The sequence below is a fragment of the Eulemur rufifrons genome, chromosome 2 (assembly GCF_041146395.1).
Source record: "Eulemur rufifrons isolate Redbay chromosome 2, OSU_ERuf_1, whole genome shotgun sequence".
NCBI classification, from domain to species: domain Eukaryota; kingdom Metazoa; phylum Chordata; class Mammalia; order Primates; family Lemuridae; genus Eulemur; species Eulemur rufifrons.
Window position 1 is genome coordinate 14874020 of NC_090984.1, and position 17678 is coordinate 14891697.

At 51.3% G+C, this 17678-nt stretch overlaps 1 protein-coding gene across 2 annotated transcripts in view; it reads left to right on the forward strand.

The window, feature by feature from the left end:
• Positions 1 to 17678, forward strand: part of MLLT1 (MLLT1 super elongation complex subunit) — a 61100-nt gene that overhangs the window by 8814 nt on the left and 34608 nt on the right. For both annotated transcript variants that reach the window (XM_069479648.1, XM_069479658.1), the window contains exons 2-3: positions 665 to 845; positions 10978 to 11060. In XM_069479648.1, coding sequence (XP_069335749.1) covers positions 665 to 845; positions 10978 to 11060 — 264 coding nt within the window. The remainder of the gene's footprint in view (positions 1 to 664; positions 846 to 10977; positions 11061 to 17678) is intronic.

Sequence of the window (17678 nt, forward strand, 5' to 3'; positions counted from 1 at the left end):
TCCCTGCTCCTCACTGGTCCCTGCGACCTCATGCGTCCTGCTTAGCAGCTCGCTCTTGGAGCCTCGGTTTCCGCATCTGTGATGTGAGATGACTGCCCTGCGGTTGCACTGTCGTATTCAGGGAGATCTTGGTGGGGGTTCCAGCTCCAGACGGAGTCCCCTGTGAGAGCCGAGCAGGCGCAGCCATTAGCAAGGTGGTTTCTGATGGTGAGGAATGCTAAGAAGGAAGGACTTCGCCGTGATGAGATGACGCGGTTTGTGGTGGGTGCTTTCGGATAGGGTGGTCAGGGAGGTGACGCTCAAGCTGAGAGCTCAGGGACAAGAGAAACGCCAGCGTGGGAAGTCCAGGCAGAGGGAACTGCAGTGCTGTGGCCCAGAGGCAGGCATGAGCTGGGCTGATTCGAGCACCAGCCAGGAGGCTGTGCGGGTGGGACGGAGGAGGGGGGAGGGGAAGGACACTCAGGGCCTGCGTGGGCTTGCCGAGGGGAGAGGGCGCAGCTGTGCCCGTTCTCTGTGCTGGTTTGGGAGCGTATCGCCTCTCTCGGAGTCTTTCTATTGAATGTGCCCAGCTTTGAAAGTGCCCGATAGGTGAGGCGGCAGGACAGCCGGCAACCCCTGCTCTGGGCCTTGTGCTGACCCCGTTCCCGCCTCTCTCTCCCTCCAGTGCACTGTCCAGGTCAGGTTAGAGCTGGGGCACCGTGCCCAACTGCGCAAGAAGCCCACCACGGAGGGGTTCACCCACGACTGGATGGTGTTTGTCCGCGGCCCCGAGCAATGTGAGATCCAGCACTTCGTGGAGAAGGTGGTCTTCTGGCTGCACGACAGCTTCCCCAAGCCCAGACGCGGTGAGTGGCTCCCAGCCTTGAGTCCCTGTGGCACTGACCCATGTGACTTCACTCCTGCAGAGTCCTGTCCCCATCCGGCCCTCCGGGAGCAGCAGGACCCCCATGCAGGGAGCTTCTGGCTCATCCCACAGTGTGAGGGCATCCGAGCCACTCCTCCTCCTGCTGTTGACTCAGTTGTAGGAAACTCTGAAGGGAGGTGGTGGCTGTCTGTCGTGTCATCAGTTAGACCCGGGCTCTGAGAAGGAGCTGGAGAATGTAACCGGTTGCTAGTGCATGGGAAGGTGACCTAACCCAGCTGTGAGTAATCAGGAAACTGCTTACTGGGCCTGAGTTTGGTTGGGGTGCCATTTTAAGAATGCATAATATTTGGGGCAGAAAGAATCCAAGCAGCTCATATCACTGCTGTCTTGTCTCTTATATGTCCCCTGCTCCGCTTCAGGCATCAGGCTGCCATTGGTTAAACACAGATACTGCAGTCATGTATTCCGCCAGCATCTCCAGCCGTGGTGTGGTGGCCTGAGCCTCCCTAGAGGGCACAATCTGATGGGGCAGCGAGGCGGGAACTCACCCAGTTTATGATCAGAGGGACTTCCCGGGGAAGTGACCCTGGGGGAAGGCGGGGTGGGGAATTTGAGGTTGATGGTCTTGGGAGCTCCGTGGGGGCCGGGGCCATGTCTGGTTTTCAGACCATTGAGTCCCCAGTGTGGAGCCCAGAGCATGGCATGTCGCAGAGGCCCAGTAGGTGCTCTTTGAGTGGACGTATTAGTAAGGGAACGAAGGACTTTCCTTAACAAAGGGGTTCACAGTGGGAGAGCCGCTGCGGGCTGCCGACCCCTCTGCCTGGCAGCACGAGGGTCCAGGTGGTTCCGGGGGGTCACAGGCTGAGCTGGGCACAAGTGTGACGTTCTTGGGCTGAAGCCCTGGGGACCCCGGCCCTGTGCTTACAAGTGGCTTACAGTCTAGTGTAGAAGTGCCAGATGTTACAGAAGCGGAAACTTGTGCTTCCAAAGGGACGTCCACCCAAGATTCCTAGTGACGCAGGAGCCATTTCTTTTTCTTCTGGTTCCTTCCATCAGTCTTTGGCTATTCCTTTCCATCTCGTTTCCCCTTTCCTAAGGCTTCACCTTCTCCTCTTTTCCTTCCTTCCTTCCTCGGCCTCTTAGAGGATGGCAGCTATGGCTCCTGAGGACGCAGATATTTATAAAGCACCTCAGTAATGAGAACACATGCCATCTCCGGAGCACTTCCTGCTAAGCTCTTTTCGTATGCAGGATCGCGTTTCATTCTCACCACAGCCCTCTGTTGCAGATGGGGAAACAGGCTCAGGGGGCAGGCTGCCTGCCTGTGCTTTGAAGGGGTCCGCAAGCTGGCCCGTGGGCGGGTCTGAGGCTGTCTGTTTTTATTGGCCACGGCCACACCCATTCGAGGAGGTTGCTTTCATGGAGCAGAAACCGGGGCTGCCCTCCTCCCCTGGGCCGGGCGCCTGGCTGTCTCCTGCAGCACCCACTTCAGCTCTTCCTCACTGTGTCCCTCTCTCGTCTCCTCCCCTTCCCTCTGTCCCCGGAGCACAGGGATGGGCCTTGGACGGTGGTTTCTGTCCACTTTGAAACTGTTTATTTCAGCTTCATTCCCTGCCTTGTCAGTAACCAAGCAACTCCTTGAGGTAACATTGATGGCGGTCTGCGTCCCTCACACTTTCTCTCTGCTCCAAGCTTTGTGTTCCTGTTGACTACCCTGCCTTGTGGGGCCTCTCAGAATCCCTGGGAGGTGGGTGTGGAAGCAGAGGTCACAGAGCAGCCCAGTCGTCTGCTTGAGGTCACGCAGAAGCAGCACGTTCTCCGAGCCCCAAGTCCCTGGAAATGGGGTGATGGCTGAGGCTCCTTCTCCCCAAGTGGCAGTTTGTGGGCAGCCTTTAGATTAGTAGCTGGACCCTGCTGGTTGCAAAGTCTGTCCCTGCAGCCAGTGTGCAGAGGGTGCCTGCATTGGATGCATCGGAGTAAACACCCAGTTTGCTATTTGTTGCATTGAGTAAAACTCTGCTGGACTCAGAGCCAGTGAACTGACTGCAGGGCTGCAGCCTCTGGAATGATACTTGATGTACTGAAAAAGTATCTTTTATATATCAAATGTTCCACATTATCACAAATCAAACAACAGAAACATGTAACGTACAAAGTTGCCATTCCCCATGTGCTCCTTGGTCCTACCACCCAGGGGCAATCTTTCTAGCCCTTTCTGGATCGTGTTTTTATTTTATTTTATGTTATTTTATTTTTTTGAAACAGGTTTTTGCTCTAGAGTGCCCAGGCTGGAGTACAGTGATGTGATCACAGCTCACTGCAGCCTCCAGCTCTTGGGCTCAAGTGATCCTCCTGAGTAGTTGGGACTACAGGTGCACACCACCACGCCTGGATAATTTTTCCATTTTTTGTAGAGGTGAGGGTCTTGCTATGTTGCCCAGGCTGGTCTTAAACTCCTGGCCTCAAGCAATCCTCCCGCCTCAGCCTCCCAGAGAGCTGGGACTACAGGTATGAGCCACCACACCTGGCCTGGATTGTGGTTTTTTTTTTTTTTTTTTTTTTTTTGAGACAGAGTTTCACTTTGTTGCCCAGGCTAGAGTGAGTGCGTGGCGTCAGCCTAGCTCACAGCAACCTCAAACTCCTGGGCTCAAGCGATCCTCCTGCCTCAGCCTCCCGAGTAGCTGGGACTATAGGCATGCACCACTATGCCCGGCTAATTTTTTTTCTATATATATATATTTTTAGTTGTCCATATAATTTTTTTCTATTTTTAGTAGAGACGGGGTCTCGCTCTTGCTCAGGCTGGTCTTGAACTCCTGACCTTGAGCGATCCACCCGCCTCGGCCTCCCAGAGTGCTAGGATTACAGGTGTGAGCCACCTCGCCCGGCCTGGATCGTGTTTTTAACATTAGCTAATTTATTTCTTATTTCTTGATTTTTCAAATGTAAATAATGTTTATTGACTTGCCAGCTTGAAAGGTTGTAATTTATCTCAAACTACCCCTTTCCCCACCCTCTCCTCTAAGTTTTTTATAGTGCAGTGACTCGCTCTTACATTGTGTGTCTCTGTGACTTTGAATGATGACGTGAGCCTGTTTACCTTTGAGGTCCCTCACAGTCCCACGGCACCCTTTTTAGGGAGTCCTCTGGCTGCTGGGGCTAAATCGCAGTTTCTTCGCCCAGTACGCCTACACAGCCACATGCCTCTTAGCCTTTTTTTCTGGTTTTGGTTTATTTTTCTCTTTAGCACCATCTTTGCATATTATGTGTATTACTTATTTATCTTGCCCATCTCTCTCCAAGGAAAAGAGTTGTGTCTGTTTGTTTGCAGCTACATTCTTGGTGCCTGTGGAGATATAGTAGGTGCTTACTAAGTGTTTAGTGAATGAATTAATGGATTCTTCTACTGTCAGCTTTTGTCAATGTCTTCTGACTCTCCACGGAGGAAGATTAGGATACAAGTACCCCTATGTGTCCTTGACCCTGCTATGCCCACCCCCACTTTCTTTTTTAAGAGACAGGGTCTCCCGCTGTTGCCCGGGCAGGAGTGCAGTGGCGTCATCACATCTCACTGCAGCCTCCGACTCCTGGGCTCAAGTGATCCTTCCGCCTCGGCCTCCCAAAGTGCTGGGATTACGGCTTTTTTTTTCTTGCCCCCTGAGTATTTCACTCTGGTTGCCTTTGACTTCTCTAATCACAACGGACCCTTCTCCAGGCCACCTCTAGCCATTGCCCTGGACGTTTTCTCTACTGCTCTCCTGGAGGGATTTATTGCCCTATGTTTTGGTTTATTTTCTCATTTTGCTAGAGCAGTTTCTCAAGTAATATCCCAAGAGATTAATTACTTAAGAAATTTCCTAAGAAAGATGTGTGGGCAGCAAACTCTCTGAATCCTAGCGTGTTTGAAAATGCCAGTGTTCTCTTCTCACAACTCAGGAATTGTTTGGCCAGGTGTGATTTTCTGATTTGAGAATTACAGGTAGGGTATCCCTAATCCGAAAATCCGAAATCGGAAATGCTCCGAAATCTACAGCTTTTTGAGCTGCTGACTCGTTACCGAGGAACTGCTCATTTGGGCATTTTGGATTTAGGATTTTTCATGTTAGGGATGTTGAACCAGCTGAATGCAAATATTCACAAGTCTGAAAAAATCCAAAATCCAGAACACTTCTGGTCGCAAGCGTTTGGGATGAGGACTAGTCCACCTGTGCTGTCACCTAGGGCTCTGCAAACGTTGCTTCATTCTCTCTGAAAAGTCTGATGCCACTGGGTTCTCATTCCATTACACAGGACCTATTTTTTTTCTCTAGAAGCATTTAGGGTGTTTGTTAGGGCATTGCTTTATGACGTGGTGGGATTTTTATTGTCGTTGTTTTTTGTGTTTTGTGACATTTGGTTCCTTCATGTTAGCTCTGGAAAGTGTCTTTTTATTTCTTTGACAGTTTCCTCACATCTGTTTATTTCCTCTGTCTTTCTGGGATGCTTGTCACTTAACTTCTCTATGCCTGAGTCTTTTCACCTGTAAAGCAAGAGGGATCGTCTCTGCTGTGTAAGATCATGAAGATTCTGTGAACCAAGGTGAGACCCACGCTTGACGCTCGGTGGGTGCTTAAATATGGTAGCCATTGTCTGTCTGTCTAATCTGCCAAATTGTTTCTTCTTGTCTCACCTTTTTTAAAAAAAGCATCTTTTTGCTCTACTATCAGGGAGATTGCCTTTATTTCCTAGTCTTGCTGCTGAATTAAAAAATTGTAAGTAAAAAATCTGTAATATCTACGAGCCCTTTCTTTGTTTTATTTGTTGGGTGTATCTCCTTGAATCCGAGGGCATTGACTCCTAGGTTATTTATTTCTTTATTTTTTCTTTTTTCTTTTTCTCAAGTTCCTTTATGGTCTGCAACTTATTTCCATCTCCTTGGCCTCTTTCTCCCAGGTGGGGATTCCTTCTGAGCGCTCTTTCATGGGACGGTGTGTTCCATTACCCAACAGGCTTGATGGTCTGAGGGCCTCCTAGTTTCCTAAATGAGGAGGGCTTTGCTCAGGAGTCCAGTTTCCGTGCTCCCCCCAACAGCCAGCTCTCCTCTGGAGACGGAGCCGCCTGGGTTTCCCCGCAGGGAAACTCGACACTGCCTGTGCTCTTGGTGGGGGCAGGCGGGAGGGAGGAATCCCCACGCCTGTTGTTCCAAACACAGCCTTGCAGTTTGCCTTTTTGGTTTCCTTTTTGTTTTTTTAAATAACTGCTTTATTGAGACATAATTCACACACCATAAAATTCACCTTTTTAATGTGTACAATTAGTGCTTTTAGTGTGTGCACATAGTTGTACAGCCATCACTGCCGATTCCATCAGCTCTAATTGCAGAGCATCTCCCTCGCCCCAGAAGGAGCGCAGCCCCCAGCAGTCACCCTCTCCCCCTCTAGCTCTCACCCTCACTCCCGCCGTCCCCCCAGCCTGTCCAGGCCCAGGCTGTCCCCACCCTGCAGCACCCCATGGCAGACTCTCTGCCACAGCTTCCTGTCCCCTTGCCCAGCCTGCCCTTGTCCCCTTTCTGCCTTCCAGAACCGTGCTGGCTGCAGGCATCTCCTCTGTCCCCTCTTCCCCCTCAGGGCTTTGTTTCATGCTGTGTTGGTTCCCGTGGGCACCCAGGCCAGAGGGTGGGCCAGTGCGTCTGCCTGCTCTCCAGCCCTGCGCTAGACGCCCATACCCTTTCCTTATCTCAGGAGGGACAGATGTTTTTCCAGCCTGGAAGTGCCCGTTCACGTGAGAGGCCTTTGGAGAGAGAAACGCAGGGCAAGGGCCCTACTCTGAAGGGATGGGGAGAGAGAGTAGATTTGGAAGGATAACAGGTCCTGATGTGGGCCTTTGCTTGTGGTTGGATGGGGTTCTGATGGGGGTGGGGGCGTGGGCAGGAGACGGGGCATAGGGTGGGGTCTGCGAACAAACCCCAGGCCCTTCCCTTGTCTAGGCCTCCCCTGCCGGGGGGTCACAGGTGGGAGCAGCCCACCCTTCCTCTCTGTCCTGCCTCTGCTTTCCTTCCTGGGTTCAGGTTGAGTATTGGGGTGCCTGTCGGCTGCCTGACCCTGTGTGAGACTTCAGGGGTGGAAGGCAGGCTGTAGAGTGCTCCAGCCAGTGTGGTTGGGCGAAGCACCAAGCAGGCAGCTCTCTGCAGCTGCAGGGATGCCACGGCCTCTCTCCGCCTGCTCAGACAGGATCGAGGGACCCCATGGAGACTACAGCCATATCCTGGCCTCCCTGTTTAGGAGTATTTGAGTACTTTCTGTCCCTGCACCACCTGAGGGAGGCGTGGCAGGTGGTCTGCTGGGCAGTGTTTGACGGGTACTTATGGAATGCTTCTAGTCTCACGTCCCAGCTCCAGGCCCTGGGGACCTGAGTGAGACAGAGCTTACAGCCTGGAGGTGTGGATCAGGAATGATGCAGAAGTCCTGCAGCAGGCCGGGCGTGGTGGCACCTGTAATCCCATCACTTTGGGAGTCTGAGGCAGGAGGATCACTTGAACCCAGGAGGCTGCAGTGAGCTCTGATCACAGGACTGTGCTCCAGCCTGGGCAACAGAGCAAGATTATTTTATTTTATTTTATTTTATTTTGAGACAGAGTCTCACTCTGTTGCCCGGGCTAGAGTGAGTGCCGTGGCTTCAGCCTAACTCACAGCAACCTCAAACTCCTGGGCTCAAGCGATCCTCCTGCCTCAGCCTCCCGAGTAGCTGGGACTACAGGCATGCACCACCATGCCCGGCTAATTTTTTGTATGTATATATTTTAGTTGTCCATATAATTTCTTTCTATTTTTAGTAGAGACGGGGTCTCACTCTTGCTCAGGCTGGTCTCGAACTCCTGACCTCGAGCGATCCACCCGCCTCGGCCTCCCAGAGTGCTAGGATTACAGGCGTGAGCCACCGCGCCCGGCCAAGATTATTTTATTTATTTTTTTTTTGAGACAGTCTCATTCTGTTGCCCAGGCTAGAGTGCCGTGGCATCAGCCTAGCTCACAGCAACCTCAAACTCCTGGGCTCAAGCGATCCTCCTGCCTCAGCCTCCCGAGTAGCTGGGACTACAGCCACGTGCCACTATGCCCGGCTAATTTTTATATATACATATTTTTAGCTGTCCAAATCATTTCTTTCTATTTTTAGTAGAGACGGGGGGGGTCTCACTCTTGCTCAGGCTGGTCTTGAACTCCTGACCTCGAGCGATCCTCCCGCCTCGGCCTCCCAGAGTGCTAGGATTACAAGCGTGAGCCACTGCACCCAGCCGAGATTTTATCTCTTTAAAAAAAAAAAAAAAAAAAAAGAGTCCTACAGCTGAGTGATGCAGGCTGCTGGGGATCCTGTGGGAGGGAACTGTGACCTGGTGGGGTGAGGGGCTCAAAGCAGGGGTCCCAGAGGAAGTGATCTGTGATCTGAGAGGCTCACCATGGCTGGCTTGCTGGACCCGAGGCTGGGCTGCTCAGGGCCGGGGCAGAAGGCAGTGAAGCTCCTTGGGGGTTGCCAAGGGCAGTTGGGGGGCGGGGCACATTCTGGTTACCCCAGCGGGAGCCTGAGGCAGGACGTGAGAGGCGTGGCTCCAGGACAGTGGGCTGCATTCCAGAGGGGTTTGGAGGTGGACGTGGTAGCCCTTGGTGACAGGTGAGCCGTGGGAGAGGGAGTCAGATGGCCTCGTCCTTGGATGAGTGATGGGACCTGAGCTGGAGGACGCTAGGGGTGGTGCAGGTTCAAGGGGCAGGATGAGTTGGTTTGGGGAGGGCCTCATTGGAGATCCCTGTCCAGCATCCCTGGTAGGATCAGGACATTGGAGGAGCAGAAAGAGGTGGCTGAAATAGAGATCTGGGCTGAGGCCAGTGGGACAGCTTTCTGCAGGCTGTGGGTTCTCTCTGTGGACCCAGAGTTGCTCTGCAGGCAGGCTGCTCCTTCCCTCCAGGGGGGGCTGACCAGCAGTCTGAGGGTAACAACTCCCCCAGGAGTCAGCACCAAGGGGCCAGAGGTGTCCTCTGGGCCTCTATTGTCATCCCTGCCCCTGACTCTGTCAGACACAGATAGTGTTGGAGTGAGTGAATGGATGAGTGAACGGGTGTGGTCCTTGCTGCTGTTTGGTAGCAGCAATGATTCATGTGCAGACCCTGATATCCAGGTGACGATGGCATTCGGATTGCCCAGCATGGGCAGCCAGGGCTACTGCTGGCCTTTGGGGAGGCTGTGCCACATGGTCCTATGGCTGTTTGGGGTATGCCCCCTCCCCCAGCAAGGAACTCAGGCCACCAGTTATGTGCAAGGCCTTGCCCTCCAGGAACTTACCTCTCAGTTGGGCAGGCAGGCAGTTGGGCAGGCAGCCAGTGGGGGGAGGAGGGCTTGAGCTGGGCTTTCAGGGAAGGTAGGGATTGGGGAGGGGAGGTGGGATGGAGGGAGCCCTGGGAGCAGGACCTGGGGTCCTGGGCCAGCTTATAGCCTGGCGTCCACCCCTGCAGCTCCAGTCTCTGGGGCCAGGTGGGTAGGGGTGGGTGGGGGGAGGCAGACCTTGGGAGCCCCTTCCCTGCTCCCCTGCAGTTTGCAGACTGGGGCCCCGTGCAAAGCTGTCTAGCCAGCCCTGCCTTCAAGGGTCCCTACTTACCCCAGACCTAGCTGCTTGCCAGTTTTGTTTGGATAGATACGTGACATACACAAGGTTAGATATTTGAGAGTCTTTTTTTTATTTAAAAGAAAAATCTTACAGTCTGAATTTAAAAAAGCATGTTTCATTATGTTCCATTAACTGTTTTCCAGCAATTTCTGGCCCACTTAAGAATTACCTTACTAGTGCAGACGTATATGTATAAAGGTTTTAGCAATTGGCACCACGTTAGGTGAAGTAAGCCAGACACAGAAAACAGACACTGCGCGGTCTCACATGGAGAATTTAAAACAGTCAGACGCAGAGAAGCTGAGAGCAGGGTGGGGGTTGCTGGCGTGGGGGGAGGGGGCAGCGGGGAGATGATAGAGTGCGGTTCTGCGAGATGAGTTCTGGATGTGCTATACGGTGTAGCGCCTGCAGCCAGCAGTACCGCAGTGCATGCTCAGTGCAGAGCATTTCTAAGAACGTTAAATGTTCTTAGAAAACAAAAACAGCAGTGACGGGGTGAAAGGAGACTTCAGGAGCGATGGACTTGTTCACGGCCTTGGTGGTGGTGATGGTTTCATGGGTGTCTGCGTATCCCCAAACTCATGGAGACGTAGATATTAAATATGTGCAGCTTCCGACGTGTCAGTCACACCTCAGTAGAGCGGGTAAAGACACCTACAGACCATGGGTAGGATTTCTTCCCACCTCCCAGTTGTGGTTGCTTCTGCAGAGGAAGGGGTGGGGGCCAAGGGATTTGATCTCTGCTGCTCTAATTGTTTTCTTAAAAGCAGAAGAACAGTGTTTCCATGGCACTCACATAGCAAGAACATGCGTGTCAAAACTTCGATGGTTTATTCTGGAGGGTGAAATTACAGGAGATTATTTTGTGTGCACTTTGCTGTTCTTCGTTTCAGTTTGCTTTTTTTTTTTTTTTTAAATCTCTGGGGTTAACAAGGTTCTATTCGCATCACTTGGGAGTGTTCTCATTATGCACTAAAATAGAACCCAGGTGGAAGATCCTCCTCCATCTCCCAGTGTGCGCATCCCTGGCACAGAGCGGGGCTCAGCTCCCATGTCGGAGGCTGTCGCGGTGGGGTGTGCGGCCCTGCCTGGGAGATGGAGCCCCACTGGGTCTCACACCTCACTCAGGTCGTGCTTACTGACCCCCTGCATGGCCTTCTCTGGCCTCAGCTTCCTTGTCTGCTGCAGGAGCAGGTGCCCTGGGTGCAGAGGGTAAATAATGCCCCTTCCTGCTCTCCCTCTGCTGACCGCTCCAGTGGCTAGGTCACCTTTTCCCTCCTCTGCCCCTTTCACTCCCCAGGGCCCCTTCAGTGACTCTCCCTGGGGAGCTCAGCCTCCAGAACAGCCGCCCTCCTGAGAGCCCCAGCTAGGAGGTGGCAGGGGTGGGGTGGGGTGGCGGTAGGGGGTGCAAGCTGCTGCTGGGGCTGGGCCTTGAATGGGGCAGGAAACTGATGGATGCATTTTTTCCTTTTCTTTTTAGTGTGCAAGGAGCCCCCCTACAAAGTGGAGGAGTCGGGGTACGCTGGCTTCATCATGCCCATCGAGGTGCACTTCAAGAACAAGGTAGGATCCTTGAGCAGCAGCAGGCAGGACGCACACCCCAGTGGAGGCCCTGGGCCAGGGACACCAACAGCAGCTCAAAGGAGGCAGTAGAACTGGCTGTCCCGTGTGAGGGAGTGCTCTGGTCCCCAGTGCGCACAGACGCACCAGTGAGCGCTGCGGGAAGTATGTTGGTTGCCATCCAATTGCTCTTGACCTCTTGACGCAGGTGGCTGTGCCCCAGGGTGCCGCTTCTCCAGGGGAACAGCCGGCCACAGCCAGTCTAGTCTCCTAGAGAACACGTCTACAGCGACATAGGTTCCTCCATGGTCCTAGAGGTTAGTCACTGGGCTGTACGAAGTGACAGAGATCTGGAAATAACTTAAATGTCCAACAGTGGGCAGCTGGTTAGATAAACTTACGGGCAGAATCTTTGATGACCTGTGGGGAGAGAGAGTTCTTTTTTTTTTTTTTTTTTTTTGAGACAGAGTCTGCTCTGTCGCCTGGGCTAGAGTGCAGTGGTGTCATCATAGTTCACTGCAACCTCAGACTCCTGGGTTCAAGTGATCCTCCCGCCTCAGCCTCCCTAGTAGCTGAGACTACAGGCACATGCACCACCATGCCTGGCTAAGTTTTCTATTTTTTGTAGAGACGAAGCCTCACTATGTTGCCCAGGCTCGTCTTGAACTCCTGGCCTCAAGTGACCCTCCCACCTCAGCCTCCCAGAGTGCTGGGATTACAGGCATGAGCCACCGCACCCGGCCAAGTTCTTAATATTGTTGAATGAAAGAAGCAAATTACACAAATGATATTTATAGGAAAAAGGAATTACATACATCAAAAATGTTAACAAGGGTAATCTGAGTGGTAGGATTGCAAGAGATTTTTATTTTCTTCTCTCTGCATTTTCTAAACTTTTTTTTTTGGTCCGGTAATTAAAATAACTAAAGGGCCTGCCCCTGCTCCTCTTCCCATCACCAAGGGGCTGGCAGTGGCATTTCCTGGCTCCGGGCGGCTTGGCCACGGCCGGCTGCTTTCCCACAAATGCAGCAAGACTGGCGTGGTGGCCACACCGCCGTCTCTGGGGAAGGAGGCTTCCCGGGAGGCCTGCGGAGCGCCCCGCTTGCTTACCGAGTGCGTGGTGTACACTGGCCATGCGAGACGCGCGACAGGAATCGCACTGATCCGCAAACCACCTGGCGGTAAAGGCCTCTAGGAGTGGCGCTCGGATGTGCTGCCCCGCAGGGAGCCGAGTGACCTTTCAGCACGTGTGACCGGATTTCAGGTGCTAGGCCTTCCGGGGCCTGTTCGCTGAAACCCAGGTCACCCTAGGGCCTTTTGGGAGCTGAGGCCCCACTGGGAAAAGAGCCAAGCCTGTCTGCCGGGACACCTCCCAGGGCGAGCCCCGGAGCAGGTGAGCAGCTGGGTTCTCCAAGCTCCCGTTGGTGAGCGTGTGGAAGGGGAGTGATTATAGCAGCTGAGGTACCAGAGTCCTCGTGGCCAGTCTGAACTCACCCCAGGGTGACTTGGATCAAGTTCCTTGGAGTTCAGAAGCAGTTTGGGGCCCCACAGGCCAGTTAGGCCTTTTGTGTCCCCTGACACCTGTCTGGGTCCTGACATGGCCTGTCAGCCACACAGGCAGTGGCGGCGGCTGCTCCACTTCCTGGTGCTCTTAGGGGTCTGCCAAGAGGCTCCGGCCAGCGCCTGGCTCAGCAGCAGGGAGTTGTCTGCTCGTGACTTTTGGGGCCTCCCTTCCTGAGGCAGACAGTGCAGTTTGTCTCCTGCTTCTCATCCACACGCAGTGGGGTAACCTCAGGCTGGGTGTTGCGGAAGCACATTCTGAGCATGTGTTGTGTCCTGCAGCGCTCACCTGAGCCTGAAGTCCAGACTTCAGTGCCGTTTCCGGACCTAGTTCCCTGAGGTTCCACTGTGTTCTTCTGCCCCTGGTAGGGAAAGGAAGTGGGCAGCCCTCTGGTCATGGGATTGACGCTGCTGGGCTCAGCACCTCCCCTGTGCTGCATGGCGAGGGGCAGTGCGCCCTTTCTGCGGCTGTCCTCTGTATCCCTGCCTGCTCTTTGGGGGTTCTTGGGGCTTTACCTGCGCTGTACGGACCCCATGGTCCTCCAGAGAGCCTGTTTGTTGCCTTGTTCCTTTGGAAGGCGCTAGACGCTGCCCCGAGCACGTTTCCACTTCTCCAGGAGCCCCTTCAGGGAGAGCGTGTGCGCAGGCTCCGCGCGTCCAGCTACTCCCAGCAACATCAGGTTTCAGGTGAAGATGTTTTAAGTCTGGTTTATTGAGGGGTAATTTACATACAGTAAAATTCTCCCATTTTAGGTATAGCAAGTTTTTCAGATCTCAGCATGTGTTTTCATTTGAACTCTGTTGGAGGAAGGCCAGGTTTTCTGTTGAAAAAAAAAAAAAAAGGGCACATTGCTCGGTGTTTATTTCTTTGAACAATTCCTGCAGAGGCTTTGTGGCTGGAGCTGGAGCTCCGCTATGAGTCTGTTCTGAGAATTACAGTGTTGCCTCTCCCAGGACAAAGGCTGGCTGCCTCCTTGTGCTCTGCGCCCAGTTCACTGGACTCCTCTCTCCCTGATGGCGTCTGTGCCACAGAGCTTAGAGGGCCCTGCACTCAGAGAACCCGGGAGGTACGGCCACCACAGGCAAGGCCTGGAGAGACAGTGCTCATCACAGCTGTGGGCGTGTGTGTGCTAAGCACGTCCTTACTTAGTCTCCAAACAAGCCCTGGAGGAAGGTAATTGCCGCAATCTGGATGGAGGAGCCCCTGGGTACTGAGTCACTTGGTTAGGGCCACATAGTAATTGGCGGAGCCGGGATTGGAACCAGCTGTGCACAAACACACACCTGTTGCTTAAATACCTGAGACATGGTTTGCAAAAGCTGACCAAAAAAAAAAAAAAAAAAAACCTCCCTGAAACAGGCACGCCCTACAATGATAGTTCCTAATGATTTCCGGCATTTACTTACACCTAGTGCCAGGGACAGTTTTATTTATGTATTGTGTTCTGCAAAGATTGTTTACATGTGAGTCCCTACTTTAGACGTTTTGTAAAGCTCAGACAATTGTAGAAAAGTTGGTTAATTGTAAAAGCAGCTGGTACAGATCAGAGAATACGGCATGCTATTTGGAACAGGGTTGTAGTGAGTGGATTTACGATGGTTGTTCTACTGTGACGTGGGCAAGGCTTGCATTTGGTTGTTTGCCACGTGTTTGTCGGCGGTAGATAAGGTGAGTGGAACTTTAAGGTAGTGAGGCACTAGGGCAGTGACAGGTCGGGCTGGGTCCGGGAGGGGGTGGTGTCTAGACTGGGAGGGAGAGAGCAGTGAGGAGCATGCTGGGTGCAAATCCCAGGCCCTGGCATGGCTGTGGGCAGGTTACTCCTCAGGGCTTCACTTTCTCCATCCATAAAATGGGTTCATGATTGTATCTGCTTCTCAGGGCTGCCGGGAAGCTGCAGAGAGAGACACGAGATAAAGCACTTGGCCCCGGACCCGGCACGTGTTAACCATTTCCCAAGTGTTTGTCGTTGTTACTGTTGAGCTGATGTCGGCTTCTTTCCCGTTTCCTGGGCAGGACAGCAGGGTGGAGGGGGGAGCCCCAGAGACTTCAGACTGCCTAGTGTAGGGGTTGAGGGTCCAGCCAGGAGAGAGATGTTGTCCAGCTTCTCTAGTGAGTGGGCTGGGTCTATAACCAGAGCAGCAAAGGTGCTTTTTCAAACACAGCACCTCTTCTTGTTCAGGCGTGTAGCATGCTTGACCTCGAACGTGGCATTGTCTGCAAAATGAGGGAACTGTGTTTTATGTGGTGTTCACGCACTAGAACCTAACCGCAGCCACGTTTTGTTTGACGTGTTGGTGGGATGCTCTTTTACAGATAAATCACTCCTTTCTCTCAAGGAAAAAAAAATTGGAGGGCTTCGTCTGATTACAGAAGTAATATATGTGTGTTGTAAAGAAACTTTTCTGAAACAAGAAGATGGCATTGCCTTGTTCTGCATCTGGGGATGTGTGCATTGGGCAAGTCGGATTTTTTGCTGTTCTGTGCGTGTCTGCAAATGACTGAAAGCTGAGAGTATTGATTTGCGGTTTACAAATAAACTTCCGCGAGTAGGTGAATTCGAAAATGCGGCATCCACAGATAATGAGGCTTTGCTGTACCAAAGTTTGTGCATCCATTCACCTGTTGGTAGACATTTGGGCTGTTTCTGCTTGTTTGCTGTTGTGAATAGTGCTGCTGTGAACATTCATGTGCTTGGACTTGTTTCAACACCAGTTTTCCGTTCCTTTGGGTAGATACCTAGGGATGGACTTGCTGGGTTATACAGAGATTTTGTGTCTAATTTTTTGAGGAACTGCCAAACGGTTTTCCACAGGGGCTGCACCATTTTATGTTTCCACCAGCAATGTGTGAGGGTTCCCATTTCTCTGCATCCTCAGCAATGCTTGCTTTCTGGTTTTGTGTTTTTTTTTTTTTTTTTTTTTTTTTTGAGACAGAGTCTCACTCTGTTGCCCAGGCTAGAGTGAGTGCCGTGGCATCAGCCTAGCTCACAGCAACCTCAAACTCCTGAGCTCAAGCGATCCTCCTGTCTCAGCCTCCCGAGTAGCTGGGACTACAGGCATGCGCCACCATGCCCGGCTAATTTTTTCTATATATATTTTTAGCTGTCCATATAATTTCTTTCTATTTTTAGTAGAGGTGGGGTCTCGCTCTTGCTCAGGCTGGTCTCGAACTCCTGAGCTCAAACGATCCGCCCACCTCGGCCTCCCAGAGTGCTAGGATTACAGGCGTGAGCCACCGCGCCCGGCCTACTTTCTGTTTTTTAAAGTTACAGCCATCCTACTGGGTGTGAAGCGGTCACATATTGAGGTTTTCATTTGCATTTCCTTAGTGACCAGAGATATTCCACGTCTTTTCACGTGCTTGTTGGCTATTTGTATATCTTTGGAGAAACATCTTCATACATGCATTGCCCATTTTTGAATTGGGTTGTCTGTTTTGTTGATTATAGAAGTTCTTTGTATGTTTCGGCTATTAAACCCTTGCCAGATGTGTAATTTGCAAATATTTTATCTCTAGGTTTTTTTCACCTTCTTGATCATGTCCTTTGATGCACAAAAGTGTTAAATTTTTATGAAGTTTGGTTTATTTTTTCTTTAATTGCTCAGACTTTTGGTGTCACATCTGTGGCTCTGTTGGCAAATATGTTTACTTATACTAGTTTAATAGTTTTAGTTCTGATGGTTAGGTAATTGATCCGTTCTGAGTTGACGTTTGTATGTGGAGTGAGGGTGAGGGCCCAGCTTTCGTTTTGTTGCATGTGGTTTTCCAGGTGTCCCAGCACCATTTGTTGACGAGACTCTTCTTTTCCCATTGAGTGGTCTTAGTGCCCTTGTTGAAAATCAGTCGGCCACAGATTTTTGGGTTTAAAACTGGACTCTTAATTGTTTTCCATTGGTCTATATGTCTGTTCTTATGCTAGTACCATACTGTTTCGATTATTGTAGCTTTGTAGGAAGTTTAGAATCGTCCAACTTCGTGTTTTGGTTTTTTTCCCCCGTTCAGTATGAGTTTGGTTATTCTGGGCCCCTTGTGATTTTATATGAGTGTAAGGTTTGGCTTTTCCCTTTTTTCAAAAAATCCCATTGGAATTTTGATAAGGATTGCATTGACTCTGTGTATCACTTTTGAGACGTCTTAGCAATATGAAGTCTTCCAGTCCATGAACATAGGATGTCTTTCCATTTAATTAGGCCCTCTTTAATTTTTTTCAGCAGTGTTTTATAGTTTTCAGTGAGTATTTCACCTGCTTAGTTAAATTTATTCCCAGATATTTTATTCTTTTGAATGCTGTTGTAAAATGGAATTGCTTTAATTACCAACTGACTTTTATGTGTTGATATTCTACTTTGCGTCCTTTTTTTTTTTTTTTTTTTTTGAGACAGAGTCTTACTTTGTTGCCCAGGCTAGAGTGAGTGCCGTGGCGTCAGCATAGCTCACAGCAACCTCAAACTCCTGGGCTTAAGCGATCCTTCTGCCTCAGCCTACCGAGTAGCTGGGACTACAGGCATGCACCACCATGCCCAGCTGATTTTTTCTCTATATATTTTTAGTTGGCCAGATAATTTCTTTCTATTTTTAGTAGAGACGGGGTCTCACTCTTGCTCAGGCTGGTCTTGAACTCCTGAGCTCAAACGATCCACCTGCCTCTGCCCCCCAGAGTGCTAGGATTACAGGCGTGAGCCACCACGCCCGCCTCTACCTTGCATCTTTACTGAATTTGTTCATTAGCTTTAGTAGTTTTTTTGTGGCCCCTTTGGGATTTTCTGTATGTAGAATCGTGTCCTCTGCAAGTAGAGATAGTTTTACTTCTTACTTTCCAATCTGGATGTCTTTTGTTTCTTCTTGTCGCTTCATCGCTTTGGTTAGGACTTCCGGTACAATGTTGTATAGCAGTGGTGATAGTGGGAATCCGGTGCTGTTTCTGATCTTCAGGGGGAAAAGCTTTCAGTCTTTTACCATTAGTGTGATGTCAGCTGTGGGTTTTTCATAGATGCCCTTTATCAGGTTAAGGAATTCCCCTTCTAAAAAGGGTGGAGAGGAAAAGAAAGACCAATTCTGTT